The 23,402-nt window shown below is 52.3% G+C and overlaps 2 protein-coding genes across 7 annotated transcripts; one reads left to right on the top strand and one right to left on the bottom strand.

The window, feature by feature from the left end:
* Positions 1-1,432: 1,432 nt before the first annotated feature.
* LOC131673602 (dnaJ homolog subfamily C member 2) lies at positions 1,433-4,769 on the top strand. Its single transcript, XM_058951710.1, has 7 exons — positions 1,433-1,625; positions 2,123-2,410; positions 2,490-2,874; positions 2,951-3,545; positions 3,621-3,978; positions 4,056-4,249; positions 4,329-4,769. Exons 1-7 carry the CDS (start codon positions 1,574-1,576, stop codon positions 4,377-4,379), a joined length of 1,923 nt encoding a protein of 640 aa, XP_058807693.1. The 5' UTR covers positions 1,433-1,573; the 3' UTR covers positions 4,380-4,769.
* Positions 4,770-5,639: 870 nt separating this feature from the next.
* On the bottom strand, positions 5,640-22,853 carry LOC131673623 (muscle calcium channel subunit alpha-1). 6 transcript variants are annotated; one of them, XM_058951747.1, is made up of 33 exons: positions 22,718-22,853; positions 21,310-21,750; positions 21,133-21,238; positions 20,918-21,057; positions 20,734-20,840; positions 20,514-20,666; positions 20,140-20,443; positions 19,893-20,056; positions 19,509-19,828; positions 19,285-19,436; positions 19,107-19,224; positions 18,951-19,043; positions 18,757-18,877; positions 18,586-18,677; positions 18,358-18,512; positions 18,176-18,270; positions 17,864-18,114; positions 17,633-17,799; positions 17,470-17,557; positions 17,093-17,200; positions 13,611-13,663; positions 13,384-13,530; positions 13,104-13,305; positions 12,655-13,017; positions 12,382-12,585; positions 12,139-12,333; positions 11,397-12,062; positions 11,216-11,320; positions 10,976-11,091; positions 10,767-10,910; positions 8,535-9,115; positions 8,269-8,396; positions 5,640-8,210 (listed from the first exon to the last, which is right to left on the bottom strand). In XM_058951747.1, exons 2-33 carry the CDS (start codon positions 21,606-21,608, stop codon positions 7,878-7,880), a joined length of 6,270 nt encoding a protein of 2,089 aa, XP_058807730.1. In that variant the 5' UTR covers positions 21,609-21,750; positions 22,718-22,853; the 3' UTR covers positions 5,640-7,877. The 6 variants fall into 6 exon arrangements, with proteins under 6 accessions (XP_058807730.1, XP_058807731.1, XP_058807729.1 ...); XM_058951748.1 differs by having other exon boundaries at positions 12,139-12,321; XM_058951746.1 differs by having other exon boundaries at positions 12,139-12,585.
* Between the last annotated feature and the right edge of the window lie 549 nt (positions 22,854-23,402).

Genomic DNA, 23,402 nt, shown 5'->3' with positions numbered 1-23,402 from the left:
TAATACATATCATTTATATATATATTTGCTTCTTCTTTTCATATATTCAAGTACTTCCATAAAATTAAGGCCTAATTCCACTAATTGTAGTTGAAAGTCTATCAATTCTCTATCATTTGCTATCTTATAGACTACAATAATGTAAAGGTTAGATAGGCGTTACATTAAATGTGGTACGTTCGGCGCTACAGTTTTAAACAACAGTCACTTTTGCTCACTATCGGTAGTGTTGGTACTAAATAATCGAACTAGATATTTTTAGTGATGTTACTAGAGTTGCGATTCGCGTCCGTATCCGTCCGCATTCATACGTAGCTATGGGACCGGGGCCTTAACTACCAAAGTTCCAAAAAACGTTTACACGGGGTACGTACCTGGTATGTTTGATGTTACCTAGGTTACTCATTTTGACTTTCTAAAAAATCCAATTCGTCCAAAAAAACTACCAATAAAAGGATTCGCTTCTATCAATTACTCTTCTTTTGCAAATGAAAATTTTTATTTAATCGTATATATAGTTAATTCAATAGGAAATTCAAAATTCGTTCGCAAATATGACTTCTAATTATTATTATTATTATTAAAATATTTTTATTGGTCGGAAAGTCGATCAAGTATTGTAAAGTCTTTGAACTTAAAAACTAATAGTTGGACATGTGTAAAAAGAAATATGAATAATCTTTATTTGTGATAAGTGGGGATAAAAATTGAATATTTAATGCTCTTTTATAAATATATGTATGAAATTTCCAAATTAAAAACATGCAAAAGAGTTTTTTCATCAATTGGAAATTGCGTTAGAATTAGACACCGCATAAAAAATAGTATTTTTCAATACAAGTGGGAGAAAGTATGATATCCAGGGGGCCTATTCCGAAAAAAAATTTTAGCACATGTCATAAGCATTTATCACATCTAAAGTGATTAATTCTGTGGTAAACTGAAGTGACAAACTGATTTACCACAAAATTTTTTTTCAGAATAGGCCCCCAGACGTTTGGGGCCGAGCGAAGCGAAGGTGAGATGGCCACACGAGGCTGGAATCACGTACTTGCTCGCATTAGTATCGAAGAGTAACTATTTTGACACTAGCATCGAAATGTACTTCTAAGAAACCATAATAACCTTTCAGACAAATAATACCCAAATAAATAATAATTGTTATATTGTCATTTTATTTCACATAATTTATATAATTAAATTTTTATAATTTCTATAATAAATAAAGTCACATTAATTACAAGAGATTTCAACAATTAATATTCCACAAACAATAGGTATAAATTTCAAAACAGCTTATATTTCGCGCCTCGCCCCCTGGCGGGCTATGACAAAATATCTAATATAGATGCGAATAGCGGGATCGGGATTGGCGGGTCTATGTCTCATTCTGTAAATATATTTATGTATATGTACTATTACTATATCTATTCTCTCCATGGTTCAGTCAGTTTTCACGCGTCGTGACGCTGATGCGGAGTTATAATTAAGTATAATCTAAAGAAACTAATCCTGTCGCCAGTCCCAACAATCCCATACGTTTTGGTATTATTATCAGGTAGCCTCCTGAAGGATGGCGAAAACGGCCAAAACCGACGCGTGTGTAGACGTCCGCTCGCCAAATTGTAAGTTCGCATTTCCTATACCCTTGAGCCATTCGTGGAGGTTATGTTTATATGTATCTCACTGAGAAACCGAAATATATAACTAATTAAATTTATCTTGTATTATTAGTCTTCTAAAATTGCACTGGGTGAAGCGTTTGATAATAAAATTTTCTGATTAATATTTAGTGCCACACGACTATATTGTACTGACAATTGTATATTATAGTGTATATAGTTTTTCACAACGTCGATTAGACGTAATATTTCAGTTTGAAGTTCCGCTCACGTGTAGCGCTAAGATTATTTAGACATCTTCGGATACAATACATGTAATCATAAGCTTCTACCAACAACTCAGATATGATATATATTTTCTCATATTTATAACTAATACATTCTTTGTAACATTGTTATGAATAATTTTTCAATGATAAAGCATTAAAATAAAAAAATAATTTGATGTGTGTTTAGCTGTGAATATTTATTTTTCAAACATTTTATTTTGAAAATTTCAGCCAGAGAAAGGATGAATGAATCATCAAATGCTTTAGTAATTTATGTGTCACATAAAGCATGGCTAAAGTCTGTGTTGGAAGGAAATCACGGTAAAGTAGATACTGAAATTATAGACTGCAGCAATAATAATGACGAAGAAGAAGATTTTTCTAATTATAAATTCGAAGATGATATTCTTTACCTAAGATCTCTTAATCCAAAAGAGTGGAAAGAGCAGGATCACTATGCCGTTTTGGGTATCAAAGATCTTCGACACAGAGCAACCGAGGATGTCATTAAGAGAGCATGTAAGTCTTGAACCATAATAGTACTATAGCTTTGGTGCATTTTTTGCTATTTGTATTCACATGTACACTTTCTCAATAGATAAACACAAAATTCTCAAACATCATCCGGACAAAAGAAAAGCAATGGGAGAGGAAATTAGAGCAGATGATGATTATTTCACGTGTATAACAAAAGCGTGGGAAACTCTGGGAAATCCAGTCAAAAGAAGAAGCTATGACAGTGTAGATCCATATTTCAATGATAGTTTGCCAGAGGAGAGAGAAGCTAAAGAGCATTTTTATGAGGTCATCGGCCAGGCCTTCAAGGACAATGCTCGTTGGTCCATCAAACAGCCAGTTCCTAAACTTGGTAACGAGAACACTCCTAGAGAGCAAGTAGAAAAGTTTTATCTATTTTGGTATGGATTTGAATCCTGGAGAGAATATTCATATCAAGATGAGGAAGATAAAGAAAGCGGACAAGAGTAAGTTGTATTTATAGATAAAATCTGTCAATAACTTTTTTTATATAGCAAAGAAAGCTAATCTTTGGATTTTTAGCCGTGACACAAGAAAGTGGATCGAGAAAAAGAATAAACAAGTCCGAGCAAAGAAAAAAAAAGAGGAAGTAGTGAGAATACGCTCACTAGTAGATATGGCTTATAGTATAGATCCTCGAATCAGGAGGTTTCAACAAGAAGACAAGGATAAAAAACAGGCGGTGAAGCGTGCCAAGCAGGAAGCGGCGAGAGCTCGTCAGCAAGAAGAGGAGCGATTGGCTAGGGAAGCAGCTGAGAAGGAGCGTTTAGAAAAGGAAAAGCGCGAAGCGGAAGGACGGGCCAAGGCAGAAGCGCTTAAACAAGAACGGGAGGTGCAGAAGAAGGCGCTACGTAGGGAGCGCAAAAATTTCAGAGACCTTTGTAAAGAAAACAATTACTTTGCCGAAACGACTGAACAGAGCATCCGACACATGGAGAGTATGGAGAAGATCTGCGAATTGTTCAAGTTGGTGCAGCTAGAAGAATCCGTGAAGAGCGTGCGCAGCGAGGGCAAAACTGCCTTCGTGAGGATCATGAACGAACTTGATTTAAAAATCGAGGCTGAGCGTAGAGCTGCTCTAGGTCACAGCGATGTGAAAAATCCTTTAGAGAAACAGGTTAGAGCAATCAATTTTTATACCATATATTATTGCATTGGTTAAAACAAAACTAATTTGTGGATCATTATATAGGTGAAAGCGCATACTGCTCCGTGGTCGGAGAGCGATTTGCAGCTTTTGATAAAGGCGGTAAATCTCTTTCCTGCGGGTACAAATCAACGCTGGGAAGTCGTAGCAAATTTTATCAACCAGCACACAAATTCGACAAATAGCGTAAAACGCGATGCGAAAGAGGTTCTAGCCAAGGCGAAGGACTTACAATCTACAGATTTTAGTAAATCGAGTCTTAAGGAGCAGGCGAATAAGAAAGCCTTTGACAACTTCATTGCTGAGAAAAAGCACAAAGATCTAGACGATAGAATGCCGGCGGTCACAGAAAGACTTGACAATCCTATTGCCAATGGTAAAAATACGCAGGCAAAAGCTACAGGTAAGTTTCTTCACTTTAGATCGAATGGCAGCATGTGATTCAGATTATGACTGAACGTTGTCTGACAAATTTTTTAGTAACCGAAAAGCAGAACGACACTGGAGCCAAAGATAAGAAGGAGTCATCAGTAGCTACACCTTGGACACCAGCCGAGCAAAAGTTACTTGAACAGGCACTCAAGACTTATCCTGCCAGTGTTCCAGATCGATGGGACCAAATTTCAGCATGCCTACCTTCTAGAACAAAAAAGGAATGTATGAAACGATATAAAGTTAGTATTTTTACAATTAATTGTTTGGTATAAAAGAGATAAGTTTTATTGTACTAATGTGATGGCGTGTTGATTACAGGAACTAGTTGAATTAGTTAAGGCCAAGAAAGCTGCCCAAGTACTAAAATAATATTGGCTTTTGCTCAGTTGAAATCGATTGATTAACTTTCATGAGTGTTTCTGCTTCGTTGTATCTTGCTACAGCCAAAAGCCGATGTTCATTCAAGAGCCAATAAGTCTAATAACAGCAGCAGTTTGGTGTCTTTCTAAACTTCCAGATGGCACCCTCCATTCAAACTAAATATCGTATTTTTATCTCATAGGACAATTTCATATAACTATAAGTTCGTTACTAACAAAAGTGAGATACTTTTAAGAGAATGGATAAATAATTTTTTAAAATGTGGACGGTCCGAGTTGAATTTTTGTGATTTCCTATTAAATCAACTTGTAATTAATGTAATATATGCAGCCTAAATGAATTGAGTATAGCTCAGAATAATGAAATCAATTTATTGAAGTTCTGTGCATTTGTTTATTATTGCGAATACCTGAAATTATTGAAAAAAAACCTGAAAAAATTCGTAAATTCGTGAGCTAAACTTCACAGTGAATAATCTTGTAACGATTTTTATCGCATTATCGCGAGAAGAGGCTGATTTGGATATAACATTTGATCCGATAGGTGCAGTGTCAGATGATTGTGACAGATTGGTTTATGGATAGCATCCAAAAGGAATCTTTACCTCGAGCGCGATTGAATAAGGGATTTGGAATAAGAGTCATCGGACATCAGACATCCTGATGTTAGATGAATACTGAGGTAAAAAACAAATTGATTGCTTGGCATTATCTTAGCCAATTTGGGCTTAGTCTGAAAAGACCATGTACAACATTTATTTTTATTTTACGAATTAATGTCGAATAATTAATTTTTACACTTTCGACGTGTGGCGTCCGATGTTCGATGTCTAATTGCTCTTATGTAGAAAGTTTCTAATGATTGTGTATAGCAGTAGCATAATTATCCGCAAAACAATACTGTCAGTATTATCATTTGCGATTGCAAAGGTTCTATCTGTGTCCCAAAATAGGTGAATGCAAAAATGCTATCAAAACAGACAGTACATCTTATTCAATAATCGGCATTTCATGTTCTTGCCGCAAGCATTTTCACATTAGTTTTGAATAATTCTCCACGTGTATAAGTTCGTAACAATCGAATACAGCCAGCTCACAAGTCTTGCCTCAAATCTCTTCAGCTGCTCTCACTGTCTGCAAGCAAAACCAAGATAACCTTCGGGTTTTCCAGCTACGATATCAAGTCGAATCAATTGGTTTTGGAAGGGATAGATTGAAAAACACGCCAACTTAATTTCAATATCTCAAATCCGTATATTTAAATTTGACACATTTTCGACAGTAACATCAACAACAATTTTTCTTAGTTTTTTTTATTTTCTTTTGTGTTAAAATTGCTCGCACGCTAGCTTATGCTTACTTTCTGACAATTTTGTTTATTCTTTTTTTTTTTTTTGTTATTTCGCAAAGGATATACATAATCGCACTCGCTTCTTTTTAATTCAATTTTTACACGAAAAGAAACAAAGATGACTTCGATACGCATGTGCGCAGGGTCGTTCCTTTTTTTTTTATTTTTTATTTTTTAGAAGCATATTGAAAGTGAGAAAGCCTTTTATTTCCAGACAAATATAACTAATATTGTTCGTAAATATTCATCAACGGTGCTAATAATCTTTATATTTACAAACTACATAGTGTAAGTACACAATTGAAAAGTGGTCAGAGTCTCGCCATACTCTCAATGGTTATTTCTGCGATCGACGGTTCAATACACCAACTCGAGTGAAGTGTATTGTAACGAACCTTATGAAAAATATGTTCTTATGGTTTGTTCGAAGTTATGTGCCACAGTTACTTGTTATATATTCATTTGATTATATTGTTAATGTTATTTTTAATGAGAATGCTTTTTTAAATTTTCGTTAGACTATTATTTCCCGCGCGCAATATCCCGTGTACACGTGGTCGCGTGCTCTCCGCGACGCGTACCGTCGCGGCTGTACCCGAAGCTCGGCTATCAAAAATTTATCCGATTTGCTGTTGAAAAAATATTCCGCGTGAGCGTTGAATCACCGTTCGACTACTACGAATTTCAGTACGCGACCACAACTTTGACACGGATATCACCCGCTGGCTTGTGCGTCACAGAGTTTTATTTTTTTGTCTTTTTTGTCTTTTTTTCTTTTTCCGAAGAACTTCCCGCAAATAAATGACCGTACACTCGGCATTCAAAGGCCATTTATTTGGAAATGCTTCCGGTGTGCGTATAGTTATTGGAGTTTATATAGTGTGAGAATCGCGCGGTCGTTTCGGTCAGAGATGTTGAGTGCGGAGTCGCGCGACGGAGTAGATTCGTAAAAAACAAGAAAAATAACCCATAAAATTACCTCGGCGAGGCTCTTAACAGCTAGATTGAGCGAACGGTTACCTAACTACACACCTATCTGAACGTTCGGGCTTGCAGCCTTGTAGCGCGCCAAGCCGATCACATCCAGCGCATCGACGCGCGCCAACTGTCTCCTACGTTGCGCGCTCGCCGCGGACGACAGGACGGTCGTTGCGACGGCGACCGCCCGATCGAGTTGCTCCAGGAAGAAAGTATAAATGTGAGGCGAACGCGAAGCTTTTTGTACCACGTTTCATTGCAGGGACTGGCTCGTCGGAAATGCTCGTACGTCAATGGTCGAACCGCAAAGGTCGCTGGTCTCGAGTATGCTGTCTTGCTCGGGATTTTTGGCACTGAAAATGTATCGTCGAGAGAGAAACGAGAGCGCCCGTGGCTGGCGCTTCCTTCGCTCGTCGGAACGAGAAAAATCGTCGTGCGACCGACGTGCTCGTAACGTTTGGATTCCTCGGGTGTTCTAGTGTCACGTATAACATAGCTATATACTCTTTAAACATTGGCCCGCCGATAATTATAATATCCCGTAAATATTTGAATTTTCCAGCACAGCGGGAACGAGTAACATGTTAGCGCTTGAGTCGTCTGGGAGGAGGAAACGTCGTGCCAGTTGCGTGCCAGTTCTGATCGTACATAGAAAAATTTATCAAATGTAAAAAACGCCGGATCGTACAAAGTATAATCGTAAGTGTAATCCTACGTGCAGTCCCGTGTGACAAACGAAACGGTGCGGTCGGAGTGAGAAAATGCGCAACGAACTATGGATAAGGGCACTTACTTGTGGATTGACCGAGCGTCCCCGTGCGTACGGCAACGCGAGTGCGCCCCCTGCGAGGAGGCCGCGGAGAGAGAACGATGCGTCTACGCGCCTGTGCGTCGCGGGACAATTTGGACCGCTGGCCTTTCCTCCTCCCAGCGGCGTGTGTTCGCCGTCGGCTAGCCTCGCCCGCGCCCGAGACGGCGGCGACCGAACGCCCTCGATAAAATTGTTCGCTGGTCCAGTCGAATGCTACATTAGATACTTAGGCACTTGTTGTCCCTCGAGCCGAGGCCGGGGGCTCGTCGGTGGTCCGGCGCGGGCCGCCGACGAGGCGGCCGCCGCCGCCGGCGCCGGCGCCGCGTGCAGAAGGCAGGCCGGCGTCGCTAGGACGGCGGCTGCAGCTGGCGGTAGTGCGGCTGCTGCTGGCTCTGGTGGTGGGCGTCCGGCAGCGGCTGGTAATCGAGGCCGCCGGCCGTGGGCGGCTGCTGCTGCTGCTGCTGCTGCTGCGGCGGCGTCGGCGGCGCCAGGCCGAGGCAGGCGGCCTCCTGCTGCAGCTGGTAGCTGAGCGGCTGGCCGCGGCGCTCCTGCAGCAGCAGCTGGTGGGCCGCGCGGTCCATCTCCTCGCGCGTCATGTCCAGCGCCTCGCGCATCTCGCGCGACGTGTTGCGCACGAACTCGGGGTCGGCGTACTTGCCCAGGCCCTGCTCCACCAGCACCTGCCAACGCAGACGGCGGTCAGCGCGCGCTCCGCCCGGCCACGGCGCAGGCACTCACCCGGCCGACGAGGCTCTCCGCGCTGCCGACCACCTCGAAGTTGGACTTGCGCTCGGCCGGGCTGCCCGGCAGGCTGTGGGACAGGCGCTCCGCGCCCGCGCCGCCGTTGCTCTCGCGGCCCCAGGACACTGCCACAGTGAGAGGGTCGGTAGGCGCCCCTGGCACGCGCGCGGCGCCGAGCGGGGCGGCAAGCGGGGGCGGGGCGGGGCGTCGCGCGGCGGGGAGGCGGGGGGCAGGGCGGGAGGCGGACGGGAGCGCTGGGTCACCTCTGCCGTGGTAGGAGGCCCGGTGGGAGAGGCAGCCGTCGCAGAGCCGCAGCTCGGCCGCGTCCACGTCGGCGAGGAAGCCGGCCACGGCGATGGCCTGCGTCTGGGCGAGCCTCAGGCCGCTGGCGAGGGAGCGCGCGGGCGCGGCGCGCCGGCGGCCCTGGTAGTGGGCGCGCGGCGCGGCCGAGGCGGGCCGCGGCGCCGCGCGCACCCAGCCGCCGCTGTCGTCGTTGCGCGCGCCCGAGGCCGACGAGCTCTCCAGCGAGCTCTCCTCGTCCGCGCCGTCCTGGCTGTCCTCGTCGTCGCCGTCGTCGTCGTCGTCGTCGCCGTCGCCGTCGCCGTCGCCGTCCTCGTCCTCGTCGCCGTGCTCGTCCGCGCGGCGCGCGTCGCCCGCGGCGGGCCCGTCCGGGGAGGAGGCGCGGCTGGAGACCGAGGTGCTGGTGGCCTGCGAGGAGCTGCCCTCGGGGCGGGCGGCGCGCCGCGCCCCGGCGCCGCTCAGCGCCGGGCCGGGCGCGCCCGCGCCGCCCGTCAGCTGCCGCTCGACTCCGTCCTGAAGACTGCTGCTGCGTCGGCCGCCCCGTCGGTGGTTTGCAAACAAGTCACAGCACAGGCTACATTCCCTCCGTAGGCCGGCTGCCGCGCCGTCACCCGGCGACCCGCCCGGTGCTCCTCGGCGCCCGTCCCGGCAAGCTCCCGAGCCCGCGACGCGTCCCCGTGCAGCATGCGCGCGCGCGCGCTGGTGCCCGGACCGCCCGCGTCGGCCGGCGTTGGCCGCGCCTCGCCGGGCGACGCGGCCGGCGCCGGCCGACCTCTCGGCACAGCAAGACACAAGGAGGTGGCAATAGACAAAGCGGTGGACACGTAGAGTGATGGTCGGTAGCAAGATGGACAGGATGGGCCAGCGAATAGTAATTCTATAGGTGTTGTAAGGTCGGCTCTTACCGTAATCCCTATGTGGATGCAGATAATTACCGCTACCAGGTCCACTGAAACGTACGACAATCAGCAACAAGCTCCAACACACAGTTAACGTTCAAGCGATAGACGTCAAGACTGCGCACGGCTCTCTCTCGCGAGATGCTCTTGTTACGATGCTTCTTATTTACAATGACGATCGTGTCGATTTGCGCGAGCATGCCGTTCGTCTTGGACGTCGCTCACTTTGACGGAACTTACTTCAACTCGCGATCGCTCGTTGACGGCAAATTCCGTGCACTTATTCATATTCGGATCGTGAGGAAACATTAATACTTTGCTAATAGTCATTATATACAAGAATAATCAGAATGATCAAATACACGAGCCTCGATCTACTCTCAAGTGACAGGTACGTATAGGTATACACATCCATTTCACGCTATGGAAAACAGCCAGAGAAGTGATTCACATCGAAATTACTGTACACTGGTATTCGGTTGATTGTCAACATTGATATACAAAAAAAAAACGAAAAAAAAAATGGCATAAATATATACGTCGACTACTTGATTTGGATGATAAAAAAGAAAAAAAAAAATACTGTTTGCTTTCCTTTTTTTTTCTGTTCAATCTAGAGAGGAGCAAAACATCGAACGAGCGTGCCGGTAATAATAGGCTTAGTCGGGAAAAATGAGAAAAAATGAAAGAATATACACTGTCAATGTAACAACGTGCCAATCGCCGGTCCACGTTTATACTTTTCAGCCGTTGAGAGAGAGAAAGCCTCAAAGTGTGAAAGTTGCCCTTTACACAAAACTGCAAAAGTGGAAGAAAACTCGTGAAAAGAAACGCATAAGCAATCGCATACTCGGGCTCGTCGAAACAAAAAAAAGAAAAAAAAAATAGTGTGTATCTATATATATGTATAATATTCATAGTAGACTCTTTGTACATATGTATATAGTTATAAATCGATGCTTATATAAATCGCCCATGCACTACACACCACGAGACACAAAGAGAAAAGATAGATAGATAGATAGATAAAAAAGTCTCAAGTATATCTAGAAAAAACGTACTCTCAACGACTATATTGTACAACGCAACGATCGATATGAGGAGAAAAGGAAAAGAAAGAGAAAAGAAAAGTTTGAAAATCGCTCTTGATGTCGATGCTCGCTTACAATCCTGACGCGACGTTGGCGACTGGCCGGCAAATAGCGACAACGCCAGGCCCTACCGGACCAAGTTCCCGGGCGAGAGAAGACCGCGCACGCGCGAGACCGGCAGGTACGCGTGCGTGAGAGGACTTACTCGAGCAGCTTCTGGGGCGCGCGGAAGTTGAGGAGCTGCTGGCCGCCGAAGATGGCGAGCGGCCTGAGCGGGATGCTCTCGTGGTCGGCGCCCAGCAGGCGGGGCTCGATGCCCAGCGGGCCCATGGCGTTCTCGGTGAAGCCCCTGAAAGCAAGCGCACGCGTGAGCGGACGGAGGCTGCGTCGCGGGCAGGCGACTCGGATCGTTACCCAGCGACGTTCGGCACGACCTGGTGCGCCCTGGCGTTGATCTGATGGGGGGCGTCGGGTCCTCCCCTCTGCAACGAAGAATATGGCAGGAAATCTATGGAATTGGTCGGCGAGGCCTTGAACAGTGCAACGCTCGGGTTAGAGGGATCGCGAGGTGGAACGGCCGGTCGGCGCAGCGAGCGGTGGCGAAGCACGTCGAGGGGAGAGCGTGCGGCGAAGCGGAGGCGGAGGCGGGCCTACCTTGCCGGCCGAGGAGTTGAGCTTGAGCGACTTGGCGCGGTTGAAGCTCTGCTGGCCGTGCCTGCGCACGCTGGACCACATGCTGCCGAAGAGCGAGTGGTTCCTCTGCAAAGAGAAGCGGCCTGCGGTTAGCGGGTGGGTCGCGCGGGGAGGGGGGGGGGGGTCCTCGGGGCTCGCTCACCCGGTGGACGGGCTCGAGGTTGTCGTCCATGAGCTCCTCGAGGTTGCCGGAGATGGCGCGCTTGAGCTCGGGCCCGGCCTCGTGCAACGTGCGGAGGCCGGCCTGCAGCGTGACCGCGTTGTGGCAGTCCTTGTCGCCGTCGCGCATCTCCAGCTCCTTGCGCTTCTTGAAGCGCCGGAAGTAGTCCTGGATGAGGAAGGTGGCATAGAACTTGCCCACGGTGACCTCGTCGTCGACGCCCGGCGGCGGCACCACCTGGTCCAGCAGCTTGGGGCTGGTGCGCTTCCAGATCTTCTTGATGACCGCGCGCAGCTCCGCGTTGGCGTCGTCGATGTTGCCCTCGGTCTTGATCTTGAGCGAGGTGCGCACCACGGCGAACAGGGTGGCGTTGAACAGCACCGTGCCGTCGCTGTTGAGCGGCATGTTCATGGAGACGAGGCGCTTACAGGCGACCCGATGCGGGCAGAGCTTGCCGAAGCCCAACGGCGGCGAGATCTTGCGCAGCAGCGTGACCACGTCCAGGTGCTTGATGCGGCCCTTGGCGTCCGGGTCGTACTCGGACCACAGCCGGATGAACTCGTCGAGGTGGTGCGGCCCCAGGATCGACCAGTCGCGCGTCAGGTAGTCGAAGTTGTCCATGATGACCGCGACGAACAGGTTGATGATCTGCAACGCAGGCGGCGTGGGTCAGCGGCCGCTCGGCTCGGAGGCGATTGCGCGCGCGCGCGCGCGCAATACCCACGAGGAACGAGCAGAGCACGTAAAACGAGATGAAGTAGGGGAAGGCCAGGTCGGAGCCGCAGCTCTCGCCCTCGGTGCTGTTGACGACGCGCTCGCACTTGACCTTCTCGGGATTGTCGCTGACGGCCATCATGATCTCCTGCCAGGCCTCGCCGGTCGCCGAGCGAAACAGCACCAGCACCGCCTGCGGGAAGTTCTGGAAGTGGTTGTTGCGGTGGATCGGCGTGCCGTCCTCGATGATCACCTTGCCGAACATCTGCATGCCGATCACCGCGTAGATGAAGAACAGCATGACGATGAGGAGGGCGACGTAGGGCAGCGCCTGGAACGACTTGATGAACGTCCAGAGCAGCGTGCGGATGCCCTCGCCCTTGCTGAGCAGCTTCACCAGCCGCATCACGCGGAACAGCCGGAAGAAGTTGATGGAGATGCCCAGGCTCGGCCCCGACTGCAACGGGCCAGAGCGCGTCAGCCCGAGCGCGGCGTCGCCGTCGGCCGGCCGCGCGCGCCTACTTACGCTCACCACCGTGACCTCCGAGCACACGATATCGATGAAGCTGCCCAGCACGATAATGAAGTCGAACACGTTCCAGGCGTCGCCGAAGTAATTCTTGAAGCGGAAGGCCGCCAGCTTGAAGATGAACTCGAGCGCGAACACCGCCGTGAAGACCATGTTCAGGCCGTCGAGCAGGTCGGTGTAGGGCTTCGGCTGCTGGTAGAACTTCATCGCCAGCGTCACCGTGTTGATCATGATCAGGATGAAGATGGTGTACTCGAACGGCTGCGACGTCACGAACCACCAGACCTTGTACTGGATGCGGTGCTTGGGGATGTAGCGCCGCACCGGCTTGGCCTTCAGCGCGAACTCGATGCAGTTGCGCTGCAACGCGACGCCCACGTCAGCCCCGGCGCCAGGCGACCCCCCCCCCCACACACACACACACACTCCTCGACCACGCCACTTGCCTGGTTCTTGTCGAGCTCGCAGTTCTTGTACTCCTGCTCGCCCTCGTTCTGGAAGGTCACGATCACGAAGCCCACGAAGATGTTCACCATGAAGAAGGCGATGATGATGATGTAGATGATGTAGTACGCGGCCACTATCGGCCGGAAGTTGTAGATCGGGCCCTTGTCCTCCGCGTTAGAGTCGATCGACACGTACAGCAACCTGGCGGACGGCCGCACACGTCACGTCAGCGCACGCCCCGCGCGCCCCCCCCCCCCCCCCCCCATGACCCATACCTACCCGGGCCAGCCCTCGAAGGTCGACACCGTGAACAGCGTCAGCATCGCCTTGCCCACGTCGTCGAAGTGGAACGTGTTGCGCGACCACTTGCGCTCGTCCGTCACCGGCTTGTTGATGTTGCCGTCCTCGTACTTGATGAAGGTGCCCCTTTAAAACAGGTCGCACGCCGGTTAGCCTACGCTGCAGGCGAGTCGACTCGCGCGCGATACGCAAAACTGGCTACTCACTGGCAATCCTCCAGCGTCATCTTCGACTGATCGTTGCAAGAGAAGAACTTGCCCTGCGCAGCATCGAACACTGGCGTTATTCGGCGCCGAATATCGCTCGGCTCGCGCGGCCGACGCAAGCAAGGACACACATCGAGGCAAACACACACGGCATCGGCACAGGAAAAAGCCTTTCAAAACGTTACGACGAAAGCCAGTGCAACCAAAGCAACAATGGAGGAGAATCAAAGAGGAGAGTCTTTCAGCGTGTGCTGTGGCTTTGGATCGCAGCGGCGCAAAAAAGTGTGAACGAAATTCAAGAATCAAAAAAAAAGAGAAAAGAAAAAGGAAATACGATAATTGCAATGATATAATAGTCTCAAGGCAACGAAAAATCAAAGACACTGCTCGCAACTTCACTCCCGTGTGCGTGCATTCCCGTCGACAATGCCTCTTTGCCCTCGAAACGAGGCGACGTGAAAACAATATTCTTATTCCCCCTTACGACATTTGACGTGGCTACTCTTGTCTCCCTTTAGCTCTTTGCTACTGGCTCGTCTATTACATTCTCTAATGCGTTAGGGCGTGTTCTCAATCGACAAGGTGCCATGACAAAATAAGGGCAAGGACGTGCTTGAATAATGCCGTCGGCAAGTTGATGCTACGATTCCAACGAAATGCACAACCTTCTACCCCCTAACGACTATCCTATATGTACGCGTGCACAGCGATAAGCGTGCCACTTTTGCTCGATTCAAGTCCGAAGCTGTACTTTCGGTGCACAGGAACTTGCACTGCAGCTGCGATTCTCAAACGAACAGATCTGCCAAGTGAGATTCTCCATGCAGGCGAGATTTTGCTTTTGAAAGGCCTATTACGAAAACTGTCCAGGCCATCCGCATCCCGAAGACGTTACTTTCACTCTGGTTAATGTTACTGGTTTACGTGCAACAGACACAAACGTCAAGCATGCGACTACGCGAACAGCCATCAAGTCTCGAGCATTCGGAAGTGGCGCGCAAGCGTTATTCTGTTACTGGCGTTAACGTGCAGCCGAACACGGAACCACACGGAACTCGATGATACTCCCGGACCGAGCAATCTTACTTTCGGAGAGGTCATGCTAGTGGCTTGAAAATTGCAGCGCTACGTGAGAAAAGCTCGTTTACATAAGCGACTACAGGCTACGTCACATCAAAATTATGTATATGCTACGATAGGGAAATGAGAGACAGACAAAAATGTTCATCTAGGCAGAGTAGGATGTTTACCTTGAAGAGCTGGACGCCGATAACGGCAAACATGAACTGTAGGAGATAGGTGACCAACATAATGTTGCCGATCGTTTTAATGGCGACAATCACACACTTGACTACGTACTATTGTTTGTTTGGTTTGGTGGATTTTAGGCGATTATTTTATTGTTTGGTTTTTTTTGTTTTTTTTTGTTGTTTTTTTTGTTTTTTTGCAGCCAGGAGCAAAACACACGAGCACGTTTCGTTCGGTTTTTTTGCAATTGCGGACACACAGGTGGAGGTGGAGACGAGCGAGCACACAGGATTGATAAAAAAAAATCAGAGAGAACGATATTAGTTTAGGACATTTCATTGTGTACAAATATATGGTTTTGGTTCATTAATATTATGAGCGTGCAGTTTAGATTGAATGAGACAGTGATAGACCGCGGCGTCGCTGAGACACCGACATATTTGACAACACGACGATAATCATGAATCCTCAAAGCTACCAAGGTCCATCACTGAAACATGTGGCAGAGAGCACAATCTTTTCCTCGGCCATATCAATGTCTGGAAAAGATTGTACTCCGACTATAACTGGATGACTCTGACTAGATAAATTGACACATCGCGGCAGAAAACTTTGCTGTGATATTTGCAGCCGCTACTTTCGATTTGCTTTATTCGAGATCGATAAGTTGACCGTCGTCGTTCGCCGAGATATCGTTCGCGCCAGGATCGCGATCTGATTTGCAATTGGCGGTCGCGCGAGCCTATACAGCCTACTCGTCTCCTAACTTCGTTCTCCTCAAAAACAATATCCGAAATGAAAAATCAGTTTCAACGTCAGTTGCACCAGTTGGGATTTACGAATGCGCTCGCCCGGTGCGATCGGATCGTTACTTTCGCCTGACTTCAAGTCCAATTGATTATTGATACGTGTCATAGCTAATTGTGAGTATATTACGAGTTTCGGCAGCTCTCTATCTATGCCAAGTATCTGCTTCTAACATACACACGCTTATGGATATACAAAGATGTATACAAAAATTCTAGGACACAAAGTCTGCTAAAATACACAATGTAATTCTTTGATCTAAACAACACATCGACACACGTAGACTATTGCCATGGCTCTCTGCAATTATTTGATAACCAAGTGTATTTACAGAAACGGAAACGACTGACCGGGAGAGAATGGAAAGGAAGCGATCGCAATGCAGATCGTCTTGGCGAGATTAACCTCTTCCATTCTCTCCACGTCGACGCCGGGGTGGGGGGACACTGAAATATCTGGAAACTATATGCAGTATGCAGTTGTCGCTGCGGGGAAACATCAAGATCGGTTTTTCCAAGGGAGATAAGGTATGCGGTCTTTCTCTCTAGCCCCGCGCGCCTCTCGGTCGATCCAACCCCCTTCGTCTTTGAATTTCGTTGCGCACTTTTCTATTACATATGCTGTTTACTCAACACCTCTGACTGTGTTAATCAAATGATAATTTTGTTAATCAGCACACCACCGCAAAGCATGCAAATCTCTAAATGTCACTTTGTTCACTACCATTTCAGGTCAAGTTTCACCGAATTTCATTTCTCTGTAATTTCTTTTTTTTTTTCTATTTAATTTTACACTCCGGCACTGAGTTTACTCGGAGACTGACGTTGTACGTGAGTGGGAAATCTATTTAAGAAACGGTGAGAAGCCACGTGACAAAGGAATACTTAAAAAATGAACGATGCAGGCTTGTATCACAGCTCTTGTCAACAATTCATTCGGAAAAACTCTTGGTATCCCGAGTAGTTATTTTGAACGAACTATTTAAAAGTGTTACAGTTAATTGCCATTGGAAATCAGCAAATAAAAGGCATAAGACGAGAACAGAAACAATGTTCACTGTAAAGTAACTATGTATATATAGACAAGGGTAAACCCAACAGGTGCACCAATCAGGTTATAAATGAACAGAACTCGGCAGACACAAACAAAAAAGCGGATATTAAAAAAAAATTAAAATAAATTAACTTTGGGAGACTGCGAGTTGTTCAGCAGGTTGAACAAGCAATTAAACAGTTGGGCGCGGAAAAAAAAGTGTTGACATTTTGAAGGAACGTAATCGTTGAGAGAAGAAAAGAATATTAAAAAAAAAAAAAAAAAAAAAAAACAACAACAGGTAAACGAAAAAAAAAACAAAGAGGTTGAACGAATTTAGGAGTAAACTGCTCGATCGGACAAAACAAAAGGGTTTTGAGGGCTCTCGGTCCTACCTTGAAGAGCTGTACGCCAACGACGGCGAACACAAACTGCAGAAGGCTGGTGACGAGGACAATGTTTCCGATAGTCTTTACGGCTACGATGACGCACTGTACTACGTGCTAAGGACGCATTAACATTGAATCGTGAAATAGTCTGTCTGTTTACGAGCCGTCGGACTACTCTTGCCCCCTCATCGATCGACGGCGATACCGCGAGCGCTTGTACCTAAAGGCAACCCCCCTTGCGCTTCGAGGCTGGACTCCGCAAAGTGCAGGAGCCGCGGCACGCGGGCCAGCAATGGTCTCGGGTGTCGACGCGGACCACGGCGGAAACGAAGCTCAGCGATCGCGCGGAGAGTGCGCGAGCGGACGACAACAGCCTGGCGTACCTTCAGTCCTTTGGCACGATTGATCGCTCGAAGGGGCCTCAGCACTCGCAGCACTCGCAGCACCTTCACCACGGAGACCGCGCCGGAGCTGCAATTGGGCGGCAGGCGTGAGGCTCTCCGTCGCGGGCCGCTCGAATCGTATCGTATCGCGGACTATTCGTACCTGAGCTGCGTGGACACGATGGACACGATGACGACCAGCAGGTCGAGCAGATTGAAGGACGACCGGCAGAAGGCGCCGTCGTGGAGTATGAAGCCGTAGGATATCGTCTTCAGGCAGATCTCGATGGTGAACACGCTGGTGAAGAAGTAATCGAAGTACGACAGGATCTGCAAGCAGAGAGCGTGACTCGGGCGGGTGCTCGCGGCGGCGTAGGCCGAGCAGTCAACCAACCCTGTTCCGCGGCGACTCCGACACGAGGGGGTCCTCGGCGGCCAGCATCGCCGACGATATCATGATGCACACGAGGATGATGTTGCCGAAGAGGCTGTGGTTGGCCACCCAGTGGCAGAAGACGCGGAATCGGTTGGTCTGCGAGAACACGAAGAACGAGGTGCCCGGCGGGATGGGCACGATCTTCGTGCCCATGTTAAACTCGGACATCCGGCGCGGCCTGGCCGTCACCTCGTTGTCGATGTCGTCCTCTGTCCGCGCAGACGTCGCTTTCAGTAACGCGCTACCCCTCCCGCCTCGGCGCTCGATTACCTTGTATCTCCGTGCGATCGTCCTCGTCCTCCGCCTCCATGTCCTCCTCCTCGGACTCCAGGTCGATCCTCACCTTGCCCTCGGCCTTCTCCGAGCTGCAACGCGACGCGACGACCGCGCTGTCAGAGAGCGAGAGAGCGAGAGAGCGAGAGGGAGAGAACGAGAGCGAGAGCGAGACTCACCCGTCGGCCTCGTAGTCCTCGAGCGTCTCGTTGGGGTCCTGCTCGAGGTCGGTGCCGCCTTCCTCGTCCTCGCCGCCCGTCAGCTCGCCGTCGTCGTGGGCCGAGCCGCTCATCTCGTCGTGGGGCGAGCCGCTCCTCGACTTGTTCTTCTCGGCCTGCGTGCGAGTCAAGTCGCGCGAGTTTTATCGTCAGCGCGATGTCAGCGCGGTAGTTATCGAGAGCGCTTACCTCCTCCTCCGCCTCCTTCTCTATGGCGGTGAGCGACTCGGCGTCGGCCAGATTGTCGACGGCGATGGCCAAGAACACGTTCAGCAGGATGTCTGCGCGCGGCGTGTCGGAGTCAAGGAACGAGATTCGCTTCCGCGCACCGAAGGCCCGCGTTTGCCTTTCAAAGGATACAGTTACCGCAGATGAACAGAATGATGTAGTATATGCAGGCGAGGACGCCGTAGCTGGCCACGCCGCCGAAGGCGCGGATGCCCGTGTACATGACGGCGTTCCAATCTTCGCCCGTGAGTATCTGCAAAGGAGGCAACAATGAGATTTTCAGCGGGAGCGCGGCGGGCCGAAGGCCGGCCGGGCCGCGGGCGGACCTGAAAGACCGTGAGCAGGCTCTGCCAGAAGCTGTCGAAGTTGGCCCTGGGCTTGTCGTCCTCGGCGCTGAAGTTGAATCGGCCGCCGAAGACCTACGCGCAAGCGGAGCGTAAATGAGACACGACGGGGCGCGACGGGGCGGCGCTTGGACGTACCTGCATGCCGAGCAGGGCGAAGATCACGATGAAGAGGAACAGGAGGAGCAGCAGCGAGGCGATCGACTGTATGGAGTTGAGCAGCGAGGCCACGAGGTTCGACAAGGAGCGCCAGTACCTGCGGGCGCGCGACAGTTAGCAAGGCGGCGCGACGCGGCCACGCGCGCGGTATACCGACTTGGTCACTTTGAAGACTCGCAGCAGCCGCACGCAGCGCAGCACCGAGACGCCGAGCGGCGGCATCACGTGGGTGTTGGTCAGTATCATCTCGCTGATGGAGCCGACCACGACGAAGCAGTCGAAGCGGTTGAACAGCGAGACGAAGTAGCCCTGGAAGGAGGACGAGGTGAGAAGCGAGTCGCGTTGTCGGGTGGACGCCGCGGGGGGCAGCGGGCTAGGTACCTGAAAGCCCAGGCTGTACATCTTGAGTATCATCTCCATGGAGAAGAGCACGATGAAGAACATGTTGGTGTACTCCTGAAAGAGGTCCAGCCAGTCGGGCTGGTGGTAGTGCTCGGTGGCGAGCACGCCGGTGTTGAGAAAGACGAGGACTATGATGAGCCAATAGAAGACCTGCGACTTGACGGCCTTGCGGCAGGCCCGCCGCATGCGCCGGTTGGCGCGCTCCAAGTCGCGCTTCTTGCGGCTCCAGGCCGACTCCTGCTGCACGCTCTCCTCGCCCTCCAGCCGGTCGGTGCTCTCCATCTCGCTGTGCTGCTTGGCTGCGCGCAGGGGCCGAGCCCCAGTGTCAGACAGCGTCAGACCCGAGCCGGCCCGCCAACTCACCTTTGCCGTCCTTGATCTGCTGCTCCTCCGCCTCGGGCTCAATGTCCTCGGCCTGGGTGATCCAGTCGAGGTAGCCGCGCAGGTCGTCCTCGATCTGCTGCTTCTCGCGCAGCTTGTGGAAGTCGCCGCGGGCCTTGGCCTTCTCTCGCTCCTTGGAGAACTCACTGCCGACAGAGCGCCGTGAGAGAGAGAGAGAGCGCGCGTCCGCGGCTCGGCTCGGCGCCGCGACCCCCCTACTCCCACTTACCCCGACAGCACACCGAGGATCAGGTTCATCACGAAGAACGCGCCCAGGATGACCAGCGACACGAAGTACATCCACTGCCAGGTGCTGCCCATCGAGTCCTCGATGGAGTAGAGCACGTCGGTCCAGCCCTCGAGGGTCACGCACTGGAAGACGGTGAGCATCGACAGGCCGAAGTTGTCGAAGTTGGTGATGCCCCAGTTGGGGCCCTCCCAGTAGCGCTTCGTGTCGCAGATCCACTCGGAGCCGAGCTTGTCGCACCTGTAGCCGCTGTCGCCGCAGGGGTGCGGGTCGTCCATGATGTCGCCTGCAAGTGTCGAGGGAGCTCGAGTGAGTCCGGGCTCGCGTGCGTTCGGCCTCGCGCGCTCCCTGCTCACCGGTGATGTTGTTCCAGCAGGTGGCGTGCAGCTTGCCGGAGAAGAGCTCGAGGCCGATGATGGCGTAGATGATGATGACGAAGATGACGAGCAGGGCGATGTGCAGCAGCGGCACCATCGCCTTCAGGATGGAGTTGAGCACCACCTGCAGACCTGCGACGTCGGCCGTTAGTCGGGACCGCGAGGCGGTCAGCTACTACCACTGCCATCTACTACTCACTCGGCACGCCGGAGACGAGCCGCAGGGGCCGCAGCACCCGGAACGCCCGCAGGGCCTTCACGTCGAAGCCCTCCTTCATGAAGGCCGCCAGTATCGTGCTGATCATCCTGCAAGAGGCAAGTGCGCGGCGGGTGAGCGCGCGGCCGACCCGACAATCACCCGACAACGTCCCGACGACAATTACCCGATGACGACGATGGTGAAGTCGAGGAAGTTCCAGGTGTTGCGCAAGTAGGCGCCCTGGTGCGCCACGAAGCCATAGGCGATGATCTTCATCACGCACTCGCTAGTGAAGATCACCAGAAACACGTACTCCACTTTTTCCTGCAGACAGCCGGAATCGCCGGTCAGCTCGGACGGCGCCCTCGCGGAGCCCGACGGACCACGGCTCATACTCACCAGCACCGCGTTCACGTCGTTGGAATCCTGGAAGGGGTAGGGCGTGTAGACGGCGAGCGCGATGCAGTTGGCGAAGATGGTCAGCAGGATCAGCCACTCGAAGGGTCTTGGCCGAGTTAAGGACGGAGGCTTGCGAGAAAAGCGCGGAGCCGCGGGACGGTCGATTGCAAAGGATACTTCCACTCGACGATGCGGATGCAGAAGGCGCGCAAGGGGTTCTTGGTCGTCAGGCAGAAGAGGGCGCGCTGCGGCCGGTCGGGCTGGGACTTGCCGCCGCGCCGCGCCGGCCGCTTGGCGGCCGCGGCCTGCGCCGGGCCGCCGGCCGCGCCGCCCGCGGGCGCCGCCTGCCCGGGCGAGCCCCCCGCCGCCTCGCCGGTCTTGCCGCCCACGCTGCTGGCCGGCAGCGAGCTGCCGTTGAGCAGCTGCGGCTGCAGCCGGGCCGGGCCCAGCTGCGCGCCCGCATCCCCGCCGCTCATCGGACGCCGCCTGCCGCTCGGCGCCGCCGCCGCCGCCGCCGCTGCTGCTTCGCTGGGCCGGCCGCGCTAGTGCGCCGCATGCCCGCCGCTGCGGCTCCCGCGCCGGAGAGCCTGGCGAGCCGCTCCGCTGCCGCGCGCCCACCTGCGCCGCAGAGTGCGCGCCTCAGCGGGGGCCCGTCGAGCCGCCGCGGCGGCTCCTCGGGGCCCGCCGCTCCCGGCGTCCCGACGCCGAATCGATAGAGCGGCGCACGCCGGCGTCGAGGCGACGTCGCTCTTCGAGGAACGGGGCTTCGGCGCCGCGCCGGGCGCGCTTGTAAAATGATCGATCGCCACTAATATTAGCCGAGGGCCCCAGGCGCGCTCGAAAATACACGATATCGCTCGAGCGCGCGCCGGCTATAAATATGTGCGCCGGCGAGCCGGAAGTCTGCGCGGTGGGTGAGGAGAGCGCGTCTTTCCGGACGGGGCGGCATATTCGGCTGCGCGTCCGCGCGGCTAAATATAGCGCCCGGGTGGCGCTCGCGGCTCTTTCCAGCCGAATCCGCAGGCCGTAGCTCGCGGCGCCGGAGCTTGCGAACCCGATTGGCTTCCCTTTGATCAGTGGCTGTGATGCACGTGCACTAGTTGCATCGCGCGCGCCTCTCGGCCGCGATCGATAGAACGGCGCGCGTACGGGGGCCGGACGCGCTGGCGAACCAGCCGATCCGAGGCGCGAGCGCGGGTTATCAACCCCCCCCCCCCCCCCCCCCCCCATCACCCCACACTCACCCACCCGCGGCGAGAGATTCAAGGCTGCCCCGCGCCGCGTGAAAGCGCGCGGCCTACTTTCGCGCCCCGCGACTCCCCCTCTGACTTTCGCGCTCGTCACCTACTTCGCGCGCTCCGCGGCGTCGCGACGCGCCTTTCAATTAATGCAGCATCCGCGAAGACGGGCGCACAATGCGAGCGCAGCCGCTAACCCAGAAACGCCGCTAGCAACTTTCGCGCGCGTCCGAGATACGCGGGCGCCTTTTGTCGCGCGCCGACGCCGTCATTGTGCCGACTCCGCCGACGAGATTGTTGCCCCCGCCGCGCGTCGATGCGCCGGAAGCTCTACTTCGAAAACTCACCCCATGCTCGTGGACGGCCTTCCTCGGGCGCGTAGCACCAATTCGAAGCCAATCCTAGCTCATGCTCCGCCAGCGCAGCCCTACACCGATCAGCGACGTCGCTCGGCTGCACTCTTTGAGGTTAGGTCGTCGCAAGCTCGAGCTCGATGCCCCGCAGCTCTCTCTCTCTCTCTCTCTTTCTTTCTCTCTCAGCTCCTCGACTTGGCCGTCGAACTGAACACGGAAACAGCTGCTCGCTCGCTCGTGTCCTCTTCGTCGTCGTCCTCGTCCTCGTCCTCGTCGTCGTCGTCGTCGTCGTCGTCGTAGTCGCCGCCGTCGCCGTCGCCGCTGCTCGTTCGAACGTGGAGAGAATGGCTGGTCGCTTGCAAGCTCGCCGCTCGAGTCTGCCCCGTCGCCTCGCGGAGCGAGAGGAGCGCGCTCGTGGCGTTAATATATAAATAGAAATCCGGGTGCGTTTGATTATTTATATTCTTTTATCGCTGCCTGTCGCTCGACTGGCGAGCGCGGGCGCTCTCTCCGCGGCATTGCAGGCGTGCAGCGCGACGCCTCGTCGGACGATGGCTGCGAGCGGCGCGCGCCACGACACGGGGCTAAGAGCGTACGGGCGTGCGGTGTGCGTCTGTCGCGAGCGACGATCATCGGCATCCCTTGACGCTCGCGGCCACTCCTAGCGAACGAGCTTCCT

The sequence above is a fragment of the Phymastichus coffea genome, unplaced genomic scaffold (genome assembly GCF_024137745.1).
Source record: "Phymastichus coffea isolate CEN01 unplaced genomic scaffold, Cenicafe_Pcof_1.1 PCOF00186, whole genome shotgun sequence".
Classification (NCBI taxonomy): domain Eukaryota; kingdom Metazoa; phylum Arthropoda; class Insecta; order Hymenoptera; family Eulophidae; genus Phymastichus; species Phymastichus coffea.
This window is presented reverse-complemented; position numbering and strand designations above follow the sequence as displayed.